We start from the raw sequence: 21,145 nt of genomic DNA on the forward strand, positions 1-21,145 counted from the left end.
TCTCGGGGCGCGGGGATGACGACAGCCCGGTGGCGTTTGCGTGGTGACTGGCTTACTCATTAAATACTCAGGCATGAAGACTTGTTGCAAATGTTTTGTTTTTATCTTCCTTTGAAACTTGGAAGCACTTGGCTGAGTAAAACACCCACTGCAAAGTTCATTGCTTGATTTTCACTGTTTTTGGAGAACGGAGAAATCAAATGTGAACGGGAAATTTTGAAACACTGCTCAGCTTCTGTGCCAGGACCAGTTCTCACCACGGTACTTAAGCTGACAATAAGTTTTCGGGGCCACTGAGCAGGGCCGAGGAGGAGCTCAAGAAAATGTCTTTGTTCTCGGCCTTCTGGAGGCAGTTTCCTGCCCCCGCCCCGGGACACTTGACCTGTAGGTTTTATTTCATTCTTGGCCCAGGGCACTCAAGGAAGAGCTCCAGGATGAATGGGGGGGGGGGGGGGGCGCGGGGCAGTAGCCACTCCAAGCCCCCCCCCCATTCGTGAGCTTTTTCCCTCAGGGCTGTTGTGCTGTTCTAAAGTCAGGGCACCCCAGTTCCCGGCGCTGAGGTCCCCAAGGTCACGACACTAGGAAGCATCTCTCATTACAGGGACAGGAATAAATGAATCTCAAGGCCATCAGGCCTTTTTCATAGACGAAGCTGATGGTCAAAGGGCTGAATTCTTTGCAGCTGAGTAACTAGAGAGACGTTCTCGGTCAGCTTGGGAGGTAATGAAGGTGACACTCGGGGCCAGAGCTGCTTCTAGGGAAAGGGGGAAAGTAAAAATAGCCAGGTTACCACCCAGCAAAGATTCTTTGAGCCTCTTTCTCTGTAGTTAAAAATCCTGAACTGATCACCGTGATAAAGTAAACTTCCTGCATCCAGACCTGGGGGCTGGGGGTCAGCCGGCAGGACTACTGTGTCCAGATGACCAGGGGACCCTGATCAGACCTAGTGGTGGGTATTTCACTAACCACGTGAGTGATTTCTGAGGGACTCATCAATCTCTGCTCGCGCAGCATTCTTGGGAGTGAAGTGAAGGAACCGGACAAGCTCCCAAATTCTGATCCCGGGTCTCTCGGCTCTGAGACCAGTGTTGCCATGGCAACTGTACCACTGAAGGACTAGGCTCCTCCAAATCTGAGGGGACAGATTTCTTTTGGTTTCTGGTGGGCTTGTGTGTGTGTGTGTGTGTGTGTGTGTGTGTGTGTGTGTTGTGTGTGTTTTAATCTATTCCTACCATAGAAAAGAGTAGGATGGTGAGATACATTTTGAAATATTTTTAACTACTCAAATTAATCAGTCGGGGCGGTTAGGCTCCAAGAAAAGGAATTTATTTAGTCTGAAATAAAGCAATTTAGCCATTTAAAATTGAATTTCCTTGTATTTTAATGATTACTATTGAGCAACAAAAATCTTGACAGTAATATAAATCAGCAGGTTTTTGGGGTTTTGGTTTTTTTAATTTGGGTCTGTATCCTTCCTTGCATCTACTTGATTGCCTTTTCGGATTTGAGAAGGAAAGTGCTTGCTAGAGGAAGCATGTGTATAAATTCTTGTAAACTCAGAGGTCGTAAGTCTTTTCTGGCTTCTAAGAAGTTATGAACTTCTGAGAGTGGATAGGTAACAGCTTATTAAATCTGCTTTTGTTTTTAGTGCTTGAACCACAAGGAGAAAGTGTATACAACTTTTTTTTTTAAGTTTTGTAAATAGAAGGCTTGTCATGATACTGACAGCAAGACTTAATTTTCTCTCTGTACGTGTCTTCGTTACTTCCTTACAATGCATGTGGGAAGGAGTGAAGTTTTTCTGAAGGAGGTACTGTCATCCGTCCACCTGCTGCTGTATTATTGCAGGTGACAAAAACGAATCGGGAGAGGAGAACCTGGTGGCCTGCAAGTAAATATTTCCTGCAGTGAAGGTCAGAGCATCTTCCCATTGCTGACTGACCACGGATCATATAGTATAGCTCAGTGGTCATTCCAGAAGGCCATTAAAGCCCTTATGGGCCCGGAAGGGATGGCTGTGCTGTATGTCAGAAATAGGTAAACCTTAATTAAAAAGTTATGGATGATTCGATTACACTCTTGTGTTGCGTCCTGTTGTAACGTGAGCAGATGAAAATCGTGTAACGGTGAAAGCTGTCGCGTCGTGCCGACGTTTACGGCGACTTCGGCAAACTAATTTGAACTGTGAAAGTTCCCTAATGAGACGGCGTCCTCCTGGAACCGAGAAGGACACCGGCCAGCCCGGTGCTGCCTCCTTCCTGCCTGCGAATGGCTGCCCAGCGCACCGTGCCGTGTGCCCTTTCTGAAAGAGCAGAGGCCACAGAGCATTTTCAGAAGGTGATTACTGACTGAAAGCGAAAAGGGCATTTTGAAATAGCCTTTACAAGGGAAACCGAAGACAGTGATTCATGAATTCCCAGAACCCAGCACTAAGAAGGAACCGACAGTGTGACCGTGTATGTTAAAAGCCAGCTGTGCAGCAGTAGAGAGCGGAGGTTTGGAGTTGGTGGGTCTTGCTTGCTTGGGGGTGTCTTTGGCCAGGTGTCTCAGTGGATCAGGCACTGCCACTCGTTCCGGTCCTTCCCTTTTCCCTTTGCCGCTAGTACTCTGACAGGCACACACGAGGTCTGCACTGTTCGCTAGTGGATGCTGACTCACATTTTGCCTCGGCTGCAGAGCTCCCCACGCGCCAATTAGTCACCTGGCTTTTCCGGAGGCCAGCAAGTACCGGGAGGTAGGGTGCTGGGCAGAGTGCATGGCAGAGAAGCCGAGGTAAGACACCTGGCAAGGATGCCGGGCAAGGGCTGCCGGGTGCCGATGGGCGGCCCGAGGGGGTCGAAGCGCGCGTGGGCTGCAGAGGCCGCACACGAGACCCAGGCGGGGGGTCTCGATGCCTGGCACGGGGCCGTGCGCCCAGGAACGGCCCAAAGGGAGCAATTCCCCCACGAATTCGCTTTGCTATTTCAAACCAGCTAATAGAGGGTGGGTGCACGGAACGTCGGAGTCTGGAAGGTCAGCAGATGCCGGCGGAAGGCCCTGAGGTCCCTGCGGTCGCGCGGCCCCGGGGCGGCCCCCGGCGAGAGGGGGGGCTCCCTGCGGCCGCCGCTCACACGGCCCCGCCAGGTGCCCGGGGCCCGTCTTCCGGTTCCATCTCTGCCTCCCCCACGACGTCTCCGTCTTCCTCGGGAACCGCTCTGGCGTCTTGCAGCTGCTGGTACTCGGACACCAGGTCGTGGATGTCGCTCTCGGCCTCGGCAAACTCGCCGACGTCCATGCCCTCGCAGGTGTACCAGTGCACGAACGCCCTCCTCCGGAACATGGCCGAGAAGTGCTCGGACACGCGGCCGAACAGCTCCTGCACCGCCGTGCTGTTGCCCACGAAGGTGGCGGCCATGCCGAGCCCCGGCGGCGGGATGTCGCAGACGGCCACCTTGACGTTGTTGGGGATCCAGTCCACGAAGCAGGCGCTGTGGCGCGTCTGCACGGCGAGCATCTGCTCGTCCACTTCCTTGGTGGACATGCGCCCGCGGAAGAAGCAGGCCACCGTCAGGTAGCGGCCGCGGCGCGGGTCGCAGGCGGCCATGGCGTTGCGCGCGTCGAACACCTGCTGCGTGAGCTCGGCCACCGTGAGCGCGCGGTACTGGCGGCCGTCGCGGCTGGTGAGCGGCGCGAAGCCGGGCGTGAAAAAGTGCAGGCGCGGGAAGGGCACCATGTTCACGGCCAGCTTGCGCAGGTCGGCGTTGAGCTGGCCCGGGAAGCGCAGGGACGTGGTGACGCCGCTCATGGTCAGGGACACCAGGTGGTTGAGGTCGCCGTAGCTGGGCGCGGCCAGCTTGAGCGTGCGGAAGCAGATGTCGTACAGGGCCTCGTTGTCGATGCAGAAGCAGGCGTCGGCGTGCCGCGCCAGCTGCCGCAGGGACAGCACGGCGTTGTAGGGCTCCACCACCGTGTCCGACACCTTGGGCGACGGCAGGACGCTGAAGGCGTTCAGGATGCGGTCGGGGAAGTCCTCGCGGATCCGGCTCAGCAGCAGCGTGCCCATGCCCGCGCCCGTGCCGCCGCCCAGCGAGTGCACCAGCTGGAAGCCTTGCAGGCAGTCGCAGGCCTCGCTGGCGCTGCGCACGGCGTCCAGCACGCTCTCGGCCAGCTCGGCGCCCTCCGTGTAGTGGCCCTTGGCCCAGTTGTTGCCGGCCCCAGAGTTACCTGTGCGGGAGGGGGGGGTTGGGGAGGAGGCCGGTTACCTGGCCCCCCGGGGGGGGGGGGGGTGGAGGGGGACGGGGCGCCCGCCAGGGGGCACCCTCACGGCTCCCGGGGGCCTTGCAGGAAAACCCACCGTAGATGAAGCCGTCCGGGTGAAAGAGGGCTCCCAGTTGGCTGGAGCGGATGCTGTCCATCGTCCCCGGCTCCAGATCCACCAGCAGGGCCCGCGGCACGTACTTCCCGCCTGTGGAGGAAGGTCGGAAGAAGTGGGCAAACTGCCGCGTTTCTGGAAGTTAATGTGCCGTCAAAATGGAACCCTGTGACACCGGCCAAAGGAAATGGCATTCTTCTAGAAGGTGTCTCTGGCAGAAAGATATTTGAAATAACGTCCTTGATGCCTACGGCGAGGGCACAGATCTCTCAAATACCTCAGAACTGCTTTTCCCATCGTGCTCTCTTTTGCCGTCTCGCCAACCACAGAGATGCTGTCCCTCGTGGAAGGGACTCCGGTTTTTATTTAAAAACTAAAAAGGAAACTTGGTGCTTAACCTGCTGGTGTTGAGACGCGCCCTTCCCCCCTCCCCCGCTACCCCCCCACCCCCCACCTCCCCCCCCAGTGACTTCTTCCCCGGTCCTTGCCCTGCACAAGGCCTGGGGACCTGTCACCCTCGGGATCCTGCCGCTCTGCCCAGACCTTGCTGCGACCGTGCACCTGGGGCTGGTGACCACGGCCACCCGTGCACAGTGTCCTACCGTGGGCCTCGTTGTAGTACACGCTGATCCTCTCCAGCTGCAAGGCACAGTCACCAAAGTAGCCCCCCGCCGCGTCGATCCCATGCTCCTTGCCAATCACCTCCCAGAACTGAAAACGGCAGGAAGGGAGGTCAGTGTACAGAGGGACCCCAAGAAAGGTCCAGAGAGGCACCCGTGAGCCAGCAGATTGGCCAGAGACGGACAGTGAGCGCCCTTGGGCCTGCCTGGTGGGGCCTGTCTGGCCGCCCTTTCTCTCCCCGGATGTCTTTGGGCCGTTTTATGCCCACTCCACCACTACAATTTCCTCTTGCCCCCACTAAGCAGGAGTATGAAGACTGTGTTTTCTCCCCACCCGAACCCCTTAAATAAAATGCCAACACATAAAATATTAAAATGGATTTTGCTCCTATTAAGTGGAGGCCATTGTATACATTAAAGCTGTTAATTTACAATTTCACATCCGACAGTGAGTGTATCTCTAATTTCACCGTATAGTGCTTCAAGCTAGTATAGATCCCATTAAATGAAAATAGACTGAATTCTTATCTGATTTCACAGTAATATCTCCTTTCACTTGGGGATTTATTTTCATGCAGTGTTCCCAAAAAGCCCATAACTAGGACATCTAGGCATGGTTTTTAGCAATGTGCATTTTTCATGATCGGGTATGCATACAATTCAAAATTACGTACAGCTCTTGTAACTGTTTGAAACATATGACAATTTCAATCACATATACAGTATTTATTAATATAGGAACGCGCCCAGCTCTTAATATGGAAACAGTTACTGAAATGGCCCCTTTCATTGCCCTGGAGAAGCACATATGTGCAATGAAAATATATTCATTTATGTTAAAATCCTCAAGGGTGTTTTCCCAGCCATGTCTTATAAGCGATGGCTCTGCTCGGGCCTTGGTCTCATTAACCAGACTCTATTTCAGAGTAAATTGCCTGCACTGTTCTGGGTCTGAAAGAACAAATAAATTTAAGTCTCTTACAGTTCTTATGACCCCAAGTAACCAGTAGTCGGTGCGGCTGGAACTGCCAGAAAACGTGATTGTGGAGTAAACCCCGCAATTCCTCTCCCGAGCCTCCCTCCGGATTATCTCCCCATTTCAGAGCAGTGGGGCTGGGCCTCCCACCTCTCTGCGTGCTTGACTCAGGAACAGCTCATCGCTGTGGCATGGGAAGGTGGCAACTCCTTTCCAAGCAGTGATATTCTTTGCCCCAGGTTTTAAACACCCACATTAGAAGACTTTCATTTCGGGGCGCCTGGGTGGCGCAGTCGGTTGAGCGTCCGACTTCAGCCAGGTCACGATCTCGCGGTCCGGGAGTTCGAGCCCCGCGTCGGGCTCTGGGCCGATGGCTCAGAGCCTGGAGCCTGTTTCCGATTCTGTGTCTCCCTCTCTCTCTGCCCCTCCCCCGTTCATGCTCTGTCTCTCTCTGTCCCAAAAATAAATAAACGTTGAAAAAAAAAATTTAAAAAAAAAAAAAAAGAAGACTTTCATTTCTCGTAGCTGCATTACTCGCCATAGCCAAAAGTTGGAAACGACCCGTGAGTCCGTCGACGGATAACCGGATGAACCAAACGTGGTGTATCCACGCAACGGACTGTTATTCGGCCTTAAAAAGGAAGGCGATTCTGACACCGGCTTCAACGTGGTTGAACCCTGAAGACGTTATGCTGAGACAAATAAGCCAGACACAGAAGGGCAGATACGGTGTGATGTCATTTTTGTGAGGTCCCGAGAAGAGTTCAAATTCTTAGAGACAGAACGTGGAAGGGTGGGTGCCGGGGCCTGGGGAAGGGGGTGTGGGGGATTAGTATTTAATGGGGACCGAGTTTCAGTTTTGCAAAAGGAAAAGCACTTTGGAGATTAGATGCACAACACGGTGAATATACTTAACACTATTGAACTGTGCACTTAAAAATGGTTAAGATGGATGGGGCGCCTGGGTGGCTCAGTCGGTTAAGTGTCTGACTTAGCTCAAGTCATGATCTCACGGCTCATGAGTTGGAGCCCCGCATCGGGCTCTGTGCTGACAGCTCAGAGCATGGAACCTGCTTTGGGTTCTGTGTCTCCCTCTCTCTCTGACCCTCCCCCACTCATGCTCGCTCTCTCTCTCTCTCTCTCTCTCTCTCAAAAATAAACATTTAGGGGGGCGCCTGGGTGGTGCAGTCGGTTAAGCGTCCGACTTCAGCCAGGTCACGATCTCGCGGTCCGGGAGTTCGAGCCCCGCGTCGGGCTCTGGGCTGCCGGCTCGGAGCCTGGAGCCTGTTTCCGATTCTGTGTCTCCCTCTCTCGCTGCCCCTCCCCCGTTCATGCTCTGTCTCTCTCTGTCCCAAAAATAAATAAACGTTGAAAAAAAATAATAATAAAATAAATAAATAAATAAATTAATTAATTAATTAATTAACATTTAGGGACGCCTGGGTGGCTCAGTCGGTTGAGCCTCTGACTTCGGCTCAGGTCATGAGCTCACGGTTCTTGAGTTTGGGCCCCGCAATGGGCTCTGTGCTGACAGCTCAGAGCCTGGAACCTGCTTCCGATTCTGTGCCTCCCTCTCTCCCTGCCACTCACCCACTCGCACTCTGTCTCTCAAAAATAAATAAACATTAAAAAAAATGTTTTTGAATGGCTAAGATGGATGGGGCCCCTGGGTGGTTCAGTGGGTCAAGCATCTGACCTCAGTTCAAGTCATGATCTCACAGTTCGTGAGTTTGAGCCACTTTGAGTGAGCCCTGCTTCTCCCTCTCTGTCGCTCTACCCCTCATGCGATTTTCTCCCTCTCTCTGTTTCTCTCGCCCTCACTCACTTGTGCCCTCTCAGACAGACAGTGCCAGAAAAAAAAAAAAAAAAAGTGGTTAAATGATAAAAAAGGTGGCTAGATGATAAATTGTACACTGTATTTTACCACAATTTTTAAATTTTTTTAATGTTTTATTTATTTTTGAGAGACAGAGCATGAGCAGGGAAGGGGCAGAGAGAGAGGAAGACACAGAATCCGAAGCAGGCTCCAGGCTCCGAGCTGTCAGCACAGAGCCCGGCACGAGAGTCAAACTCACAAACAGTGAGATCGTGACCTGAGCCGAAGTCGGATGCCCAGCTGACTGAGCCACCCAGGCGCCCCAGTTTTACCACAATTTTTTAAGAATTTAATGCTTAATGCAATTACATTTTTAATGCGGTTCATACTAGTGAAAGTAATTTTGGAATGGCAAAGGGAACAGTCAGCTGTTACACAGTACAGTTGTGTAAAATTAGGATTCAAATTCAGGTTAGAGACCTGTTAGGCTGTATCATCTGTTTTCGTAGTGTCAGCCATTGAACCAGGCACTTTGTACAAAAATTTAGGTGGGGAGAACAAACACGCGTTCGTATTCATTCCAGAGACTGTATCTTAATTGTTTCTGCTACTACACCCCAAAACTTCTAGGTTTGCCTCCTTAGTTTTCTATTTCATACTAAATCAAACATGTTGATTTTTTTTAAACTTTGTAGTATAAACATGAGAGAAGGAAGGCATCTTAGTAATATGCTGTAAAAAGTTGCCCAACAAACTGGAAAACTGTTTTGAGAAAATTACTCTTTTTTTTTTTTTTTTTTTAATTCTGAGAGAGACAGATGTGAGCAGGGGAGAGGCAGAGAGACGGAGAGAGAATTCCAAGCAGGCTCTGCACCGTCAGCCCAGGGCCCGACGCGGGGCTCAGACTCGTGAGCCGTGAGATCATAACCTGAGCTGAAACCAAGAGTCGGACGCTTAACCAAGTGAGCCCAGCGTTTTCATATCTTTAGATATGAAAAATTCGTTGCTAAAGTCATAAAGGTAAACATGGGTGGCATGTAACCGATGACGAAATTAACGTGAATTAACTTGACGCTTTAAGCCTTTACTACTTCCTGTGTCTCTTCAACGAAGGGTGTGGTTCAAGGAGGCAAGTATTCAGCAAGTGCTTCCTTCCATCTGCTGACTTGTTGTCTCACCTGCTGACTTAAGATATTTCTTTGTCGGCTACACCTAGGGGCAGTAGGCAAGCTGGTCCTAGGAATAGCACTTTCCTTACCTTGGCTCCGATCTGGTTACCACACTGGCCGATCTGAATGTGTACGATTTCACGCATCCTCGCTTCCCGTCCAAGTGTAAGATCTTCGCAGAACCTTCCGTCTCTGGAGCCGCCCTTCACTGGTGTGACCCCCGCACACTCTGGGCACTGCGGTGATGGGACCAGCTGACCCAAGCCCGTCCCAGTGTGACTGCTCCAAGGGTGTGTCCAGCCCAGGGACCCAGCCCCCACTCTGCTATCATCCTGGTGAGAGGGGTGTTTCTTCCTCTCCCAACACAGAATATTACCCAGTCACTTCCTAGAGTTTAAGACCAGAGGCTGTCTTTGTGCCCAGCGCCCGGTGGTCTAACAGCAGGTGTGGGTCTTGCCATGGTGGACTCGGGGCACCAGCGCTGGCCCCGGGCTCACGCTATGACAAGCTCCCAGCTCCCAGATCGGGGGGTGACCGGACCACCTGTAGGGAGCTTTCCCTGACCAAGCCAGTTGTGTTATTAAAAATCCTTTTGTCCAGGGGCTCCCGGGTGGCTCAGTTGGTGAAGCGCGCGACTTCGGCTCAGGTCATGATCTCGCGGCTCGTGGGTTCGAGCCCCGCGTCGGGCTCTGTGCTGACAGCTCGGAGCCTGGAGCCTGCTTTGGATTCTGTGTCTCCGTCTCTCTCTGCCCCTCCCCTGCTCACGCTCTGTCTCTCTCAAAAAATAAAACATTAAAAAAAAAGAAAAGAAAAGAAGAAAGAAATCCTTTTGTCTAAGCCCGTCACGTGACAGATGAGGCCACAACATCCCAGAGCATGAAGTGACTTCACCGTAGCCACAGGACTGGTGAGACGTGCCCCTACTTTGCCTTAGGAACTGGCCATGGCTCCCAGGCTCTTCAGCTGTGATTCCTAAGGACTGGTCTGACAGCCACTGGCAGCACAGAGGGGCCCTCGGGGGTGGACCATGAAGGGACAGTTTTTTATTCTTACTTTGTCTACTTTAATGTTAATAGGAAAAAATGACTAGAATTTATAATAGTAAAATGATAAGAAGAGAACGCGTCCTTTTGAACTTGGCCAAAGTTGTAAAGGCAACATGTGATTCTTCGGAGTTGGGGAAGCTATCAAGAGATGAAATCTGAGGGCGCCTGGGCGGCCCAGTCGGTTAAGCATCCGACTCTGGGTTTCGGCTCAGGTCACGATCTCACGGTTTGTGGGATCGAGCCCCACATTGGGCTCTGCACCCCTAGTGCAGAGCCTGGTTGGGATTTTCTCTTTCTCTCTCTGTCTCTCTGCCCCTCTCCCGCTTGCAATCTTTGTCTCTCTCTGTCTCTCCAAATACATAAATAAACTTTTTAAAAGAGAGAGATTAAATCGAAAACTCCATGGTTCTCCATCGAGGCCTTTCTCCACGTAGCCCCAAACTTCCTTTCCAGCCCCTTTCCTGGACTTCACTCCTTGGCAAGGATGCCGTCAGAGCCCTGGATGCCTCCACGTGGGGCCATCGGCTTTGTGGCCACCTCCCTCTCCCGCCACGCTGGTTCACGCCCTGCCTTACACACCAATCCCTGCCCTTCTGAGGACTGTAGAACTTCTCCCAGGCCGGGGCCTCTCTCCTCAAGCCCCCGGGAAGCAGGTAACCACCCCAGGCGAGCACCTGCTTCTCCAGGCCTCTCTCCAGTGTTTGCCAGGCTCCCCAGGCCCCCATTCTCTGAACAGCTACAGACAGGGACCTGCCATATGCCGGGCACACATTGGGAACCGGGGATACGGAAATGACGGAGACAGATGTGGGCAGTCCCTGAACTGGTGGAGGAACTCTCCATGGAAGCCACAGGCCCCTGGACGTGAATTCGAAGGCAGAACTGAAAACCGGTCCCCGGGCCCTCCTGCCCCTGCCCCTGCCCCTGCCTCTGACAGGTGACCTTGACCAAGGGGTCTGCCTTGCCTCGGCCCAAGCCCCACCTTGACAGTCAGCTCCTAAACCCTGTGCACTTTCTACGAGCCAGGTGAGGCCCAAGAAAGGAGGTCAGTGATACGGACGGGAAAGTCATTGACTGCTTTTTTGTGGCCTTTTTGCTGGAAAATAGCTTCTCCTTCTCCCAAGGAATTCAGCCACAAAGTAAGAGCAGCTGAACAGCACCCTGGGAGAGAAAACCCACATGGGAAACAAGGACTTTGTCCTGTGGGTGCCGGCACCGCACTCCTGTCCTCCGCTGTCCAGTGACCTCACAGGCAACGTGCCAGCCAAGAGTACCCAGTGCCCCTGGGTCTGGTCTCGGGCCAGGAGAGAAGTTACCGTAAGGGATGGTCCCAGGACAACTATGAGATTTGAATACAGACTGTGTGGCTTGGAGAATCACAGTGTATCCGTGTTACAGGTCCTGAATTTGATCATGGCCAGGATTACACAAATGAAAATTCTTGCTTTCAAAAGGTACTATGTAATATTCAGGGTCCAGGGTCTTCTCACACAGTTGGGCAACAACAGTAACAATGTGGTAAATGGAGAGAGACAGGTTCAGCGCATGCGGCCAAATGTTAACAGTCAGTGAATCTTTGCAAACCGAGTGCAAGATGAATACTCTTGCAACATTTCTAAGCTTGGAATCTTTTTCTACTCAAATCCGAATGACCGCCTGATTACGGACGCTTCTGGTCCAAACCTCGCCAGCCGCAAACAGAAGAAGTGTGATGCAGAGAAGTACAGAGAAGAAAGTGTAAGTTCAAGAGGAGGAAATTTGCATGGAATTAGCAGTCTTTTTTCACAAGGTACAAAATGCAGGCAGAATGAGCCTTTCAGCTCCCATAGAAGTCACCCCCCACCCCCCGCCGGCCCCGAGTTTGCCTTTGCTCGACCCTTTGCTTTTCCTGGTGACCCCTCACCTGCCTTCCCCGCCCTCCCCCTGTTCATCAGAGCACAAAAGCCCAAGGCAGCCCGTGGGCTGTGCCCCAGGAGCCCGTCGTCCCGCTCGCAGCTCCCTGGGTCAGGGACCCCGCGGCCTCGCCAGCACTGAGCGGACAGTGTCTGCACGTGGCTGTGTTTGCTAATTACTTATGCCCCTGCCTCATCTCCCGCCGGCCCTGTCACCTCACCTCTGAGTCCCCAAAGTGCCCGATCCACGAGGGGGCCTCAGTAAATGTTAGAGCGCACACCGACAGCTGGGCAGGGCTGAGGCCATGCTCAGAATGGCAAGTTTCCTTTTTTCCTTTTTTTAATTTTTTTTTTTTTTTAACGTTTGTTCACTTCTGAGAGAGACAGAGACAGAGCACGTGCGGGGGAGGGGCAGAGAGAGGGAGACACGGAATCCGAAGCAGGCTCCAGGCTCGGAGCCGTCGGCACAGAGCCCGACGCGGGGCTCGAACTCAGAGTTGCAAGATCATGACCCGAGCCGAAGTCGGATGCTTCACCCACCGAGCCACCCAGGCGCCCCAGAATGGCAAATTTTCTTAAAGCCCATGATGTATTTATTCACCAGCATGTCCTGGTGGGCCAGGTGGGGGCGTGGTGCCTGAGGACCTCTCTCTCTGGCCCCTAAGAGGTGGTCTAGACTGAAAGTAGAAACTGTTCCAAGAAAACTGGGTGCCAGGAGCAGATCGTAGAAGGAGCGACCGCACGAGCTATTACGGGAAGCAGAGGCCGGCAGGGCTGCTGAAAGAGCCCGTGTTGGCTGCCGCAGGGACCGCCGGGCCGGGCCAGGGGGGCATTTTTGATCTTCCTGTGTTCATTCTTTGCTGTGTGAGCAGGAGCCAGTGTGTTGGGGTCCCCCCCCCGCCCCCCGCCGCCAAACCTACACCCTGGAGCACATTCCCCTTGGTCATCTCAGTTTGCTCAGGGAGGGAAAAGGCCAGCTTTCCAGATGGGCGCTTAAAAGGTTTTTCTGTTAATGGGGCAGTTGGCAAAAAGGGGAGGGGGCAGAGGAGCCCTGTTTGCTTTGATTCTGGGCTCCACTGGCAGTGTTGACTCAGTCTGGGTGGCTGTCTGAGCTTCGGATGCTGTGAGGGGCAGGGCAGATCTGGGCAGGGACACGTTGCGGCCAGGGGTGGGGGGAGGGACCGGCCCTGCCGCCCGAAAGGGGGGCCCACCTCCTCCCCAGATCTGAGTTTTCTCAGCTGTGAAACGGGATGATGGTCCTGAGTCCCGGGTTTGCAAGGAAGACAGAGGAGGCAGGGGCGGCCCCCCAACACCCCTTTGCAGGCAGTGTTTTTCACACGGGCGTCACAGGCGGGAGGCAGATGCGTGGACGACGCCCTTCATTCGGCACCTAGGAACTGCGTGCCTACCGTGTGTCAGGGGCACAGACAGAGGGCTCCGCGCTGGGCTTGAACCGTGTGGAGGGAGCCCAGGGGAAAGCGGTAGGTCTGATGCACAGACCCCACCGCCTCCGCTCTGGTGTCCTTCTTTACCAAGGTACCTGTTCCCCCGAGGAAAGAGCTCTCCTCGGACGCCCGCTTGGCAAAAAGCCAGGGAAATGGCGGATGTGTGTGCCTTTCTCAGACTAACAGAAATGGTCCCTTCCCGGGACGCAGGTGAACAGTGGCCCTTGAGAGGCCACCATTCCCCGTGGTCCGTTCTCCAGCCCGGCTGAAGGCGCCCCCCCCCCCCACCCCCAGCCCTGAACAGCAGCAGGGATTCAGAGCGACGGTCTGTGATGAAGGAGAAAGTCATTTTCTGCCCACGAAGAAGGGCTGTGGCAGAGGCTGGTTAGAGCACCGCCCGAGAAGGCAGAGGGCAGGAGCAAAAGCCTCCCTGCGACTGCACGGTGGGTGATGCCACAGGACAGGGACGCCGAGAGGGCAAAGTACGACCAGGCCGGCCCTGAGCCGTGACACCTTCTCCCTGGCAGGCCGAGGCCATCAGTCCACGAGAAGGGGCGGTGGTAGCCGGCCTTTTCCTGGATGACACTTGACTCTATTATGGGAACAGCCCTAAGACGATAAGGAAAACCAAGTGTCACCCAGAAACCCCCAATCGGCCGCTTCCAGACTTCCCCCGGGACATGCCCCTCAGTGGTCAGATCCAGCCCCGCCCCCACCCCCGCCTCCATCTGGCGAACGAAGTTAAGAGAAAAGCACGGTACTCAGAGATTTCATCGATTTCATCCACCCCTGATCCTTCCACCTCTGAGCGCATTGAAGTTCCTTGAATAACTCAGAGAAGATTGTTGAATTATAGTGTTTGCTTGTGATTCAGAAGCAGAAATTTTTCCAAATGTCTTCGCAAGAAACTGACATCTGAGGGGCCATTATGAGTGAGTCAGCAGGTGTGGGCAGATCATCAGATGAACTGAGTTCTACTTTTCTTGTACTCCGCTTCTCTGCGTGTTCTCTTACTGTGAAAGAAAGTTCTGGGAGGATGAATAAGTCAGTGGAAGAGAAGAGAACCGGGAAGGCATCGCTGGTTTCCACCAAAGCCGGGCTGCCCCGCTGCCCGGAGGAGGGCAGCCCGTCGCCCCCACCGCCGCACCTCGTGGGACTCGCCGGGCTGCCCTCCACCCCCGTCCAGCCTCTGGGCCCGGGTAGAGTCAACGCTGTGCTGCGGGTTTGCAGGAGGAGACGCACACGCAGGTGCACGCACATCACGTCCCCTGGGCCGCGGTGACCCTGGAGGTGGGTGGCCACGCTAACCTCAGCCGAATGTCTCCCGTCTCCCAAGGCGTGCAGCTCCTGGTCAGGGTTATGCCGTGGCAGGAGCAGAGATAAGCACCGTGTGTATGGCCCAGTACCCGGAGCCGAAATCAAACAAGAACACGTACGGCTCAAGGCCCCATATTTGCCCAAGAAACCTCTGCTGTAAAGTCTCAGAAATCCATCCGTTTACCCAACAAATATTGGCCGAGCACCACGTGGGGGCTTGAGGGACCTCCGGGAAGAGGAAGGTTTGGGCCCCACACCCCAGAGACGGCTCAGCACCGCCCCCTTCCCGCTGGCCTTCGCCCAGCTCTCTGGCATCTTGGGCCCGCCTCGGAGCAAGGTGCTCTCCACATGCGGTAGAAACAGGCTTGGAGAGGGAGCCTCCCAGGAGAACATGGCAGAAACGGAGATGGGGCCCAGGTCTTTGGACCCTGACATCCAGGGATACGCTTCGAGGTCGGGAAGGAGGCCGGCTGGGGCGCCTGCGTGGCTCCGTCGGTTATGTGTCCGACTCTCGATTTCGGCTCAGGTCACGATCTCACAGTCGGTGGGTTCAAGCCCCACGTTGGGCTCTGTGCGAACAGTGCGCAGCCTGCTTGGGAATTCTCCCTCTCCCTCTCTGTGTGCTCCTCCCCTGCTTGTGCTCTCTCTTTCTCTCTCTCTCTCTCTCTCTCTCTCAAAATAAATAAACATTAAAAAAAAGAAGAAGAAGAAGAAGAAGAAGGCTGGCCAGGCGGCCTCCAGCTGGGCATCTGAGGCATCTGGACCGTTCAGCTCAGCTCACCTTCCTCCTCGCCTCTGGTCGGTAAGTGGGTCTGTCCACCTCCCAGGTGCGTGGCCCTATGCGTCCACTGTCACCACCTCTCCGGGAGCACCCACCCCCAATCGCCACCAGCTCCACCATCCACGACCACAGGACCCCTGGACCTCCCCATCCCCCCCCCCCCCCGTTCCTGCCTCCTTCCTTTCACCCTCCCCATGGTCACAAGATCTCATAAAACAGAAATCAAACCTCGCCCACTGCCTTCTGGGAAACTAGCAGCAACCAACGTAAACCCAACCTTCTTCACCCTCGTGCCACAGTTGATGTGTCGTCATTCTGATCCCTGATGGGAGACACCTGTCAGGGGCGTGTGGGGGGAGCCGGAGCAGAGCCAGGTGCAGGCCTGCCCTGAGAGGGGGGCAGAACCGGGCAGGCCCTTGTGGGAGCATCGCCTGGGGTGCAAGGTCGAAGCCGGGGTCCCTGTGGCTGTGAGGTCTGGGAGGTGCGCAGAGGGTCCCATTTGCTCTCCGGTGACTTCACCCCTGCCTACCTCCGGGCCACTCACGACCCCCACTGGATTCTTCCAGTTGGTCACGCTTACCAGTGTGTTTGTATTTCAAGGCCTTTGCATACATCCTTCTGTTTTAAGAGTCCAGCACTTTCCATGGCTATGTCCTCATCGTTCAATCCCAACAACCCCTTGGATTGCTAAAAGAACCGTCCCAGACCAAACTCCCCAGAGGACCCCTGTCTCCAGCATGCCCCAAGGACTTTACCTCTGCTGTATCCCCAGGGCTGGGACAGTGACCTGCCACAAACTGCTGACGGCCTGACTGTAGGGAGGCCGCAGGCTTGATCAGTCCTTGAGTGTCCAGGACCCCTCTGGTCACGGGCCAGCTCCCGAGTGGGCTGTATGCGGCCTGCCCAGCTGTGCCCCGTGCATTCTGAAGGTGATGCTGGGGGTCAGCCTGCCGGTGGGGCCCCAGGGAGCCGCGTTCCCTCCCGAGCGGACGGGTGCAGCCAGGAGAGGGTGTGGCGACGAAGGCACTTGGGGGCAGGGGCAGGATGGCCTAAGCACCTGGCCGCCCCTCGGAAAGGCCTTCGCTGCAAAGGTGCCTGGGAAGTGAGCGTGAGTGTGGATGTGCAAGGAGGCCACGGTGCCCCGCAAAGCCAGGCTTGCCTACTGAGCACCGAGCACCGTCGGCACCCAGCAAAACAGACGCCGGGAGCCAGGATGTGGCCACACTCAGGAATGTGGAATGATGGGAAATGTCCACAGCTCGGCGGGCGGGAACCAGACAACGCGGCACAAAAGAAGGAGGAAAGAAAGGATTTTGAGGCAACCCCAGATTAAACGAAAGCTCATCCTGTGTCCTTCTTCAGGTTGCGAGGGCAGGCCAGCCCGGGCCTAACTGTAAGGTTGCGTGCTATTCCTCACAACGGGGGGGGGGGGGGGAGAAATCACCCTTATTTTTAGAAATGAGCAAGCTTTTGTGTTGGGGCCTTGGGTCACGTGTTTGCCAGGAGATTTTTTTTTTTTTTTTAATGGCGTTAAAAAAAAAAACAAAAAGGGTTCTCAAACCTGCCAGCGACAGGCCTCACGCTGACCGTGGGTCTCTCGACCTCCTGGAGCCCATCTTCCCACCTGTGAAATGGGACGATGGCCTCTGACCCCCACCTCCCAGAACTGTGCCAAGAATCAAGTGAGGACAGACACTTCCCAAACTGTAGAGTCTTCTAGAATGCCAGCACCTCTGCCTTTAAGCACCACCGGGGGAACAGGTATGACTCTGGTCTCATCCAGGAAGAAGGGCCTCGGGCGCCCAGTCAGTTCCCAGGAAGGCCACTTTGTAGCGGTTTCAGGGGAGGCTCTGAGCTCTCACATAGCTTCTAGATGCTGCCCCAGACTCCTTGCCGGTGGCTTAACCATAGCTGAGAGGGCAGCGGCCAGAGCCAAGCCCAGGCAGCGGGGGGCCCCAGAGATGAGCTGGGCTTGGGGCCCTGCCCTGAGCCTCCTCCAGCCCAGGCGGGTAGAGTAGAGGAATCATTATCTCGATGATGCCCTCAGGCAAGCCGAGTGGAGTCGGGAACCAGCTGAGCGGAGTCGAAACCGAATGGAGTCCGGTTTGCCGAGTCCCCAAAGCTGCTGGTCCGGTGGCTCTGCTCTGAAGAGAGCAGATCCTGAGGGTAGATTCCACCGGGACCCGGGGCAGCCACTGGGGGAGGTGGCCAGTTCAGGCAGGTGCCTTCCTCTGGGTCCCAGGCACCGTCCGAGTTGATCTGCGTGCCCTTCCGAGGGCTCCGGGGCCAAACCCGCTTCACCAGCAGCAGTTCATCCCAACACTGCTCTCGGCACAGCCGCTGGGCCGAAATCGGGTTCGCCTGTGTCCACAGCCACCCCCTCAATGGAACGTGTTTTGGAAGCGTCGGCGGAAAGGAGTCCCCCACCCAGTGGCTGTAGGATTCAGTGGGCAGAGAGGGAAAGATTAGGGCCTGAGGTCCCTGGCGGGAGTGGGGGAGGGGGAAGACACCTATCTTGGAACTTAAGAACGGAACAGACCCCACTTCCTCCCCTCCCCCCAGGTTGCCCTCGAATTTGACAAAAGACCTAAGTTTTTACGGCCACAGACCACCCTTTGTACAACGGAAACGAGCCAATCGGGAGGGACAATCCAGTGCCCAGAGCTGTCAAGCCAGTAAGGGTAGAACCTGAGAAGGAACCAGGAGGCAGGGAAGGGGGCGCTGACCAGAACGTTATAAAACGAGGACCCTGGGTGGCTCATTGGGTTGGGCGTCTGACCTCGGCTCGGGTCGTGCTCTCACGGCTCATGAGTTCAAGCCCCGCATCAGGCTCTGTGCTGACTGCTCAGAGCCTGGAGCTGCTTCGGATTCTGTGTCTCCCTCTCTCTCTCTGCCCCTCCCCTGCTCACGCTCTGTCTCTGAAAAATGAATAAACCTTAAAAAAGTAAAATAATAAAAAAAAAAAAAGCAAGGACCCTCGCCTATAGTCCTCGGGCATTCACTTTCGGAACGTCCCTTCTCTGTAGAGAGAGCTTTCCTACTATTCTGTTTCTGATCTTACAGTCTAAGAAACTTCTGGCTGCTGCTTATTTTGCGTTCACCTCTTCATTCTTCGAAGCAGCAATGAATCCCGGGTATTGTGGTAAAAAATCCTGCCACACCAGTAACCCCCAAAGTGACACAGCCAGCCTGCTCTGATAGCGGTCAGCCAGGCACACAGGCGCCCACAGACCACAGCCAAGTTCAGAGGTGAGAGAGAGCCCCACGTCCGCTTGGCTCCCCGGGTTTGAGACATCACAGGGGCCGAGGCGACAGGGTGATCACATGAGACCTCACTTCCTTCTCCTTGCCTTGAAACTTGTGGTTTTAATTTTTTTGAATGTTTTAGTTATTTTTGAGAGCGAGAGATAAAGAGAGAGAGACAGAGTGTGAGTGGGAGGGGCAGAGAGAGGGGGACACACAGAACCCAAAGCAGGCTCCAGGCTCCGAGCCGTCAGCACAGAGGCCCACGCGGGGCTCGAACCCACGAGTCTCGAGATCATAACCTGAGCCGAAGTCGGACGCTTAACCGACTGAGCCACCCAGGCGGCCTGAAGGTTGTGATTTGAAATGTCCGAACTCCCTACCCCTCCTCCTGTCCGGTTTTCCGTCATTTTCCGAGCGTGAGCTGCTGCTTTGTCAGGAAGATCCTGGGGTGTCCCAACTTGCCACCTCCAGAGGTCCTTTTCATTACCCCGCCCCTCCCTGCAACCTGCCTTCCACAGGGCTGATGCTTCCAGACCTTTCCACCTGACTTTCCACGGGCAATGTCGTGATTTATAGGAACTTCATATTTGGTCACTTGGATGACCAAAATCTGTTTCTCCCAGGTATTCGGTCTTTGTCCACAGTTTCTAGCTCACAGCAATCTAAAGCCTTGGAATTGTGCAAGCGTTCAGGGCGATAAAAGTCTTTTGTTATGTTAATGGGCGGCGGGGCGGGGAGGGAGGCCTCCGGAGGGGACCTGGAAGCCCCGCCCCCTTCCTGGGTACCTCGCCCTCCGTATCTCTTCATCTGGCCATTGATTCTTATCCTTTAATAAGCTGGTAAATGTAAGTATTTCCCCGAGTGCTGTGAGCTGCTCTGGCAAATTAATCGAATGTAAGGTGGGGGGGAGCGGTCTTTGGAACCTCCAATCTGTAGTCGATCGGCCAGAAGCACAGGTGACAGCCTGGGGCTCACAAGTGGCCTCTGATGGGGGCGGGGGGGTGCGGTGGGGGCAGTCTTGTAGGACTGGAATCCGGCACCAGACCATGTCAGGATTTGAACTGAAAAATCAGACACCCAACTGGTGTCTGAGAACTGCTTGGTGTTTGGGGGGGGTAGCGGGAAGGGGACCCACGTCTCAGGCTAGAATTGGGTCAGGGAACCTTAAAACACCACCCCTCTGTCTGACCCTGACCACCCCGAGAGGCCTAGTGAGCAGTCAGGCCCAGCAAAGAATTTGCAGGGCCTGGAGCAAAATAAAACCCGGGCCGGGTGCAAAAGCCAGTGTCACACCGAGCGGGGCACCGGCTGAGCACGGGGTCACGTGCTTGCGTCCGCAGTATCTACACCCAGCGCATCTTCAGAGCAGCTCGCCCACTGCGGTATGAGTGATGTTGGGGAGCAAGAACTCCCGTCCCCTTTGGGGCACCCGGGTGGCTCAGTCGGTTAAGCATCTGGCTTCGGCTCAGCTCATGATCTCGCAGTTCGTGAGTTCGAGCCCCGCGTCGGGCTCTGCGCTGACGGCTCGGAGCCTGGAGCCTGCTCCGGATTCTGTGTCTCCCTCTCTCTCTGCCCCTCCCCTGCTCACTCTCTGTCTCTCTCTCTTTCTCTCAAAAGTAAATCAACATTAAAAAAAAAAAAAAAGGATTCTGGTCCCCTTCAAAGGTTGTTCTAGTTGGAGTAAGAATCGAATTGACACGAGGCAGAGTAACAGGAGAAAATCACATTTAATGGCATACGTACCGGGAATCCACGCAGACAGAAACTCCAAAGACAGTCAGGCAAAATGAGGCATACGTGACCTCCTGAACTAGGGGGACGGGGTCTGGGACTTGAGAGGGAAGGAGTGCCCTTCACACGGAGGTAAGAGCAGAGCAGGGAACTAGACGTCGTCGTCGGTCCTGCCACACAGATGGGTCGCCCAGATAAAATGTATCTCTGCCAGTAACCTTTCTTCCGGGAAAGACCCGCAATTTAGATTCTTTGATGGAGTTAAGGGAGGGGCCGATGTTCCTTCTGAGCCCGCAGGGTCTCAGCTGCCTTCCGCTGAGAGTAACCTTCACGCCAAAGGGGCCACTTCGGGTGACCTGCCCTCAGCCCCTGCGGTGGAAAAACTTACAGGTCAGCACATTTTCACCCATTATTAGGGATGAGGCCTCAGACCTCACAGCCCAGCCATCAGAGGGGAAGCACTGAGTGAGCCTTCCCCATCCTGGACCTTCGGATCTGATGTTGTAAAACACGTGACTGGCCTTTGCGCCGTCTGGACCGTGACCGTCTGTCGCCATAAGGGTCTCCACGATATTTGTCACCCGCCATGTTGTGAGCACTCTGGCTGTCCCGAAGCAGTGATGAACTTCTAGCTTCCTCTTTAGAAGGTACCAGAAGTCCACCTTTCAGGAATACCCCACCCGGTGACATGACAGGGACAGCCACTGGCTTTCTTCCCCCATGTGGGTGACCTGATTCACCTCAGTGGATGTGAC

General features: G+C 54.8%; 1 protein-coding gene and 1 long non-coding RNA gene across 2 annotated transcripts; one reads left to right on the plus strand and one right to left on the minus strand.

Annotated features, from left to right (window-relative positions):
* Nucleotides 1-1,304: 1,304 nt before the first annotated feature.
* On the minus strand, nucleotides 1,305-9,205 carry TUBB1 (tubulin beta 1 class VI). Its single transcript, XM_047067577.1, has 4 exons — nucleotides 9,022-9,205; nucleotides 4,954-5,062; nucleotides 4,334-4,444; nucleotides 1,305-4,203 (listed from the first exon to the last, which is right to left on the minus strand). Exons 1-4 carry the CDS (start codon nucleotides 9,076-9,078, stop codon nucleotides 3,107-3,109), a joined length of 1,374 nt encoding a protein of 457 aa, XP_046923533.1. The 5' UTR covers nucleotides 9,079-9,205; the 3' UTR covers nucleotides 1,305-3,106.
* A 7,729-nt stretch (nucleotides 9,206-16,934) lies between these two features.
* LOC124504327 (uncharacterized) lies at nucleotides 16,935-18,190 on the plus strand. The gene is made up of 3 exons (XR_006960376.1): nucleotides 16,935-17,174; nucleotides 17,461-17,579; nucleotides 17,976-18,190. It is a non-coding gene; the product is annotated as an uncharacterized LOC124504327 (long non-coding RNA).
* Nucleotides 18,191-21,145: the final 2,955 nt, after the last annotated feature.

Source organism: Lynx rufus, unplaced genomic scaffold (genome assembly GCF_022079265.1).
Source record: "Lynx rufus isolate CCGP_SWC_20201006 ecotype Redwood Valley unplaced genomic scaffold, mLynRuf1.p SCAF_8, whole genome shotgun sequence".
NCBI classification, from domain to species: domain Eukaryota; kingdom Metazoa; phylum Chordata; class Mammalia; order Carnivora; family Felidae; genus Lynx; species Lynx rufus.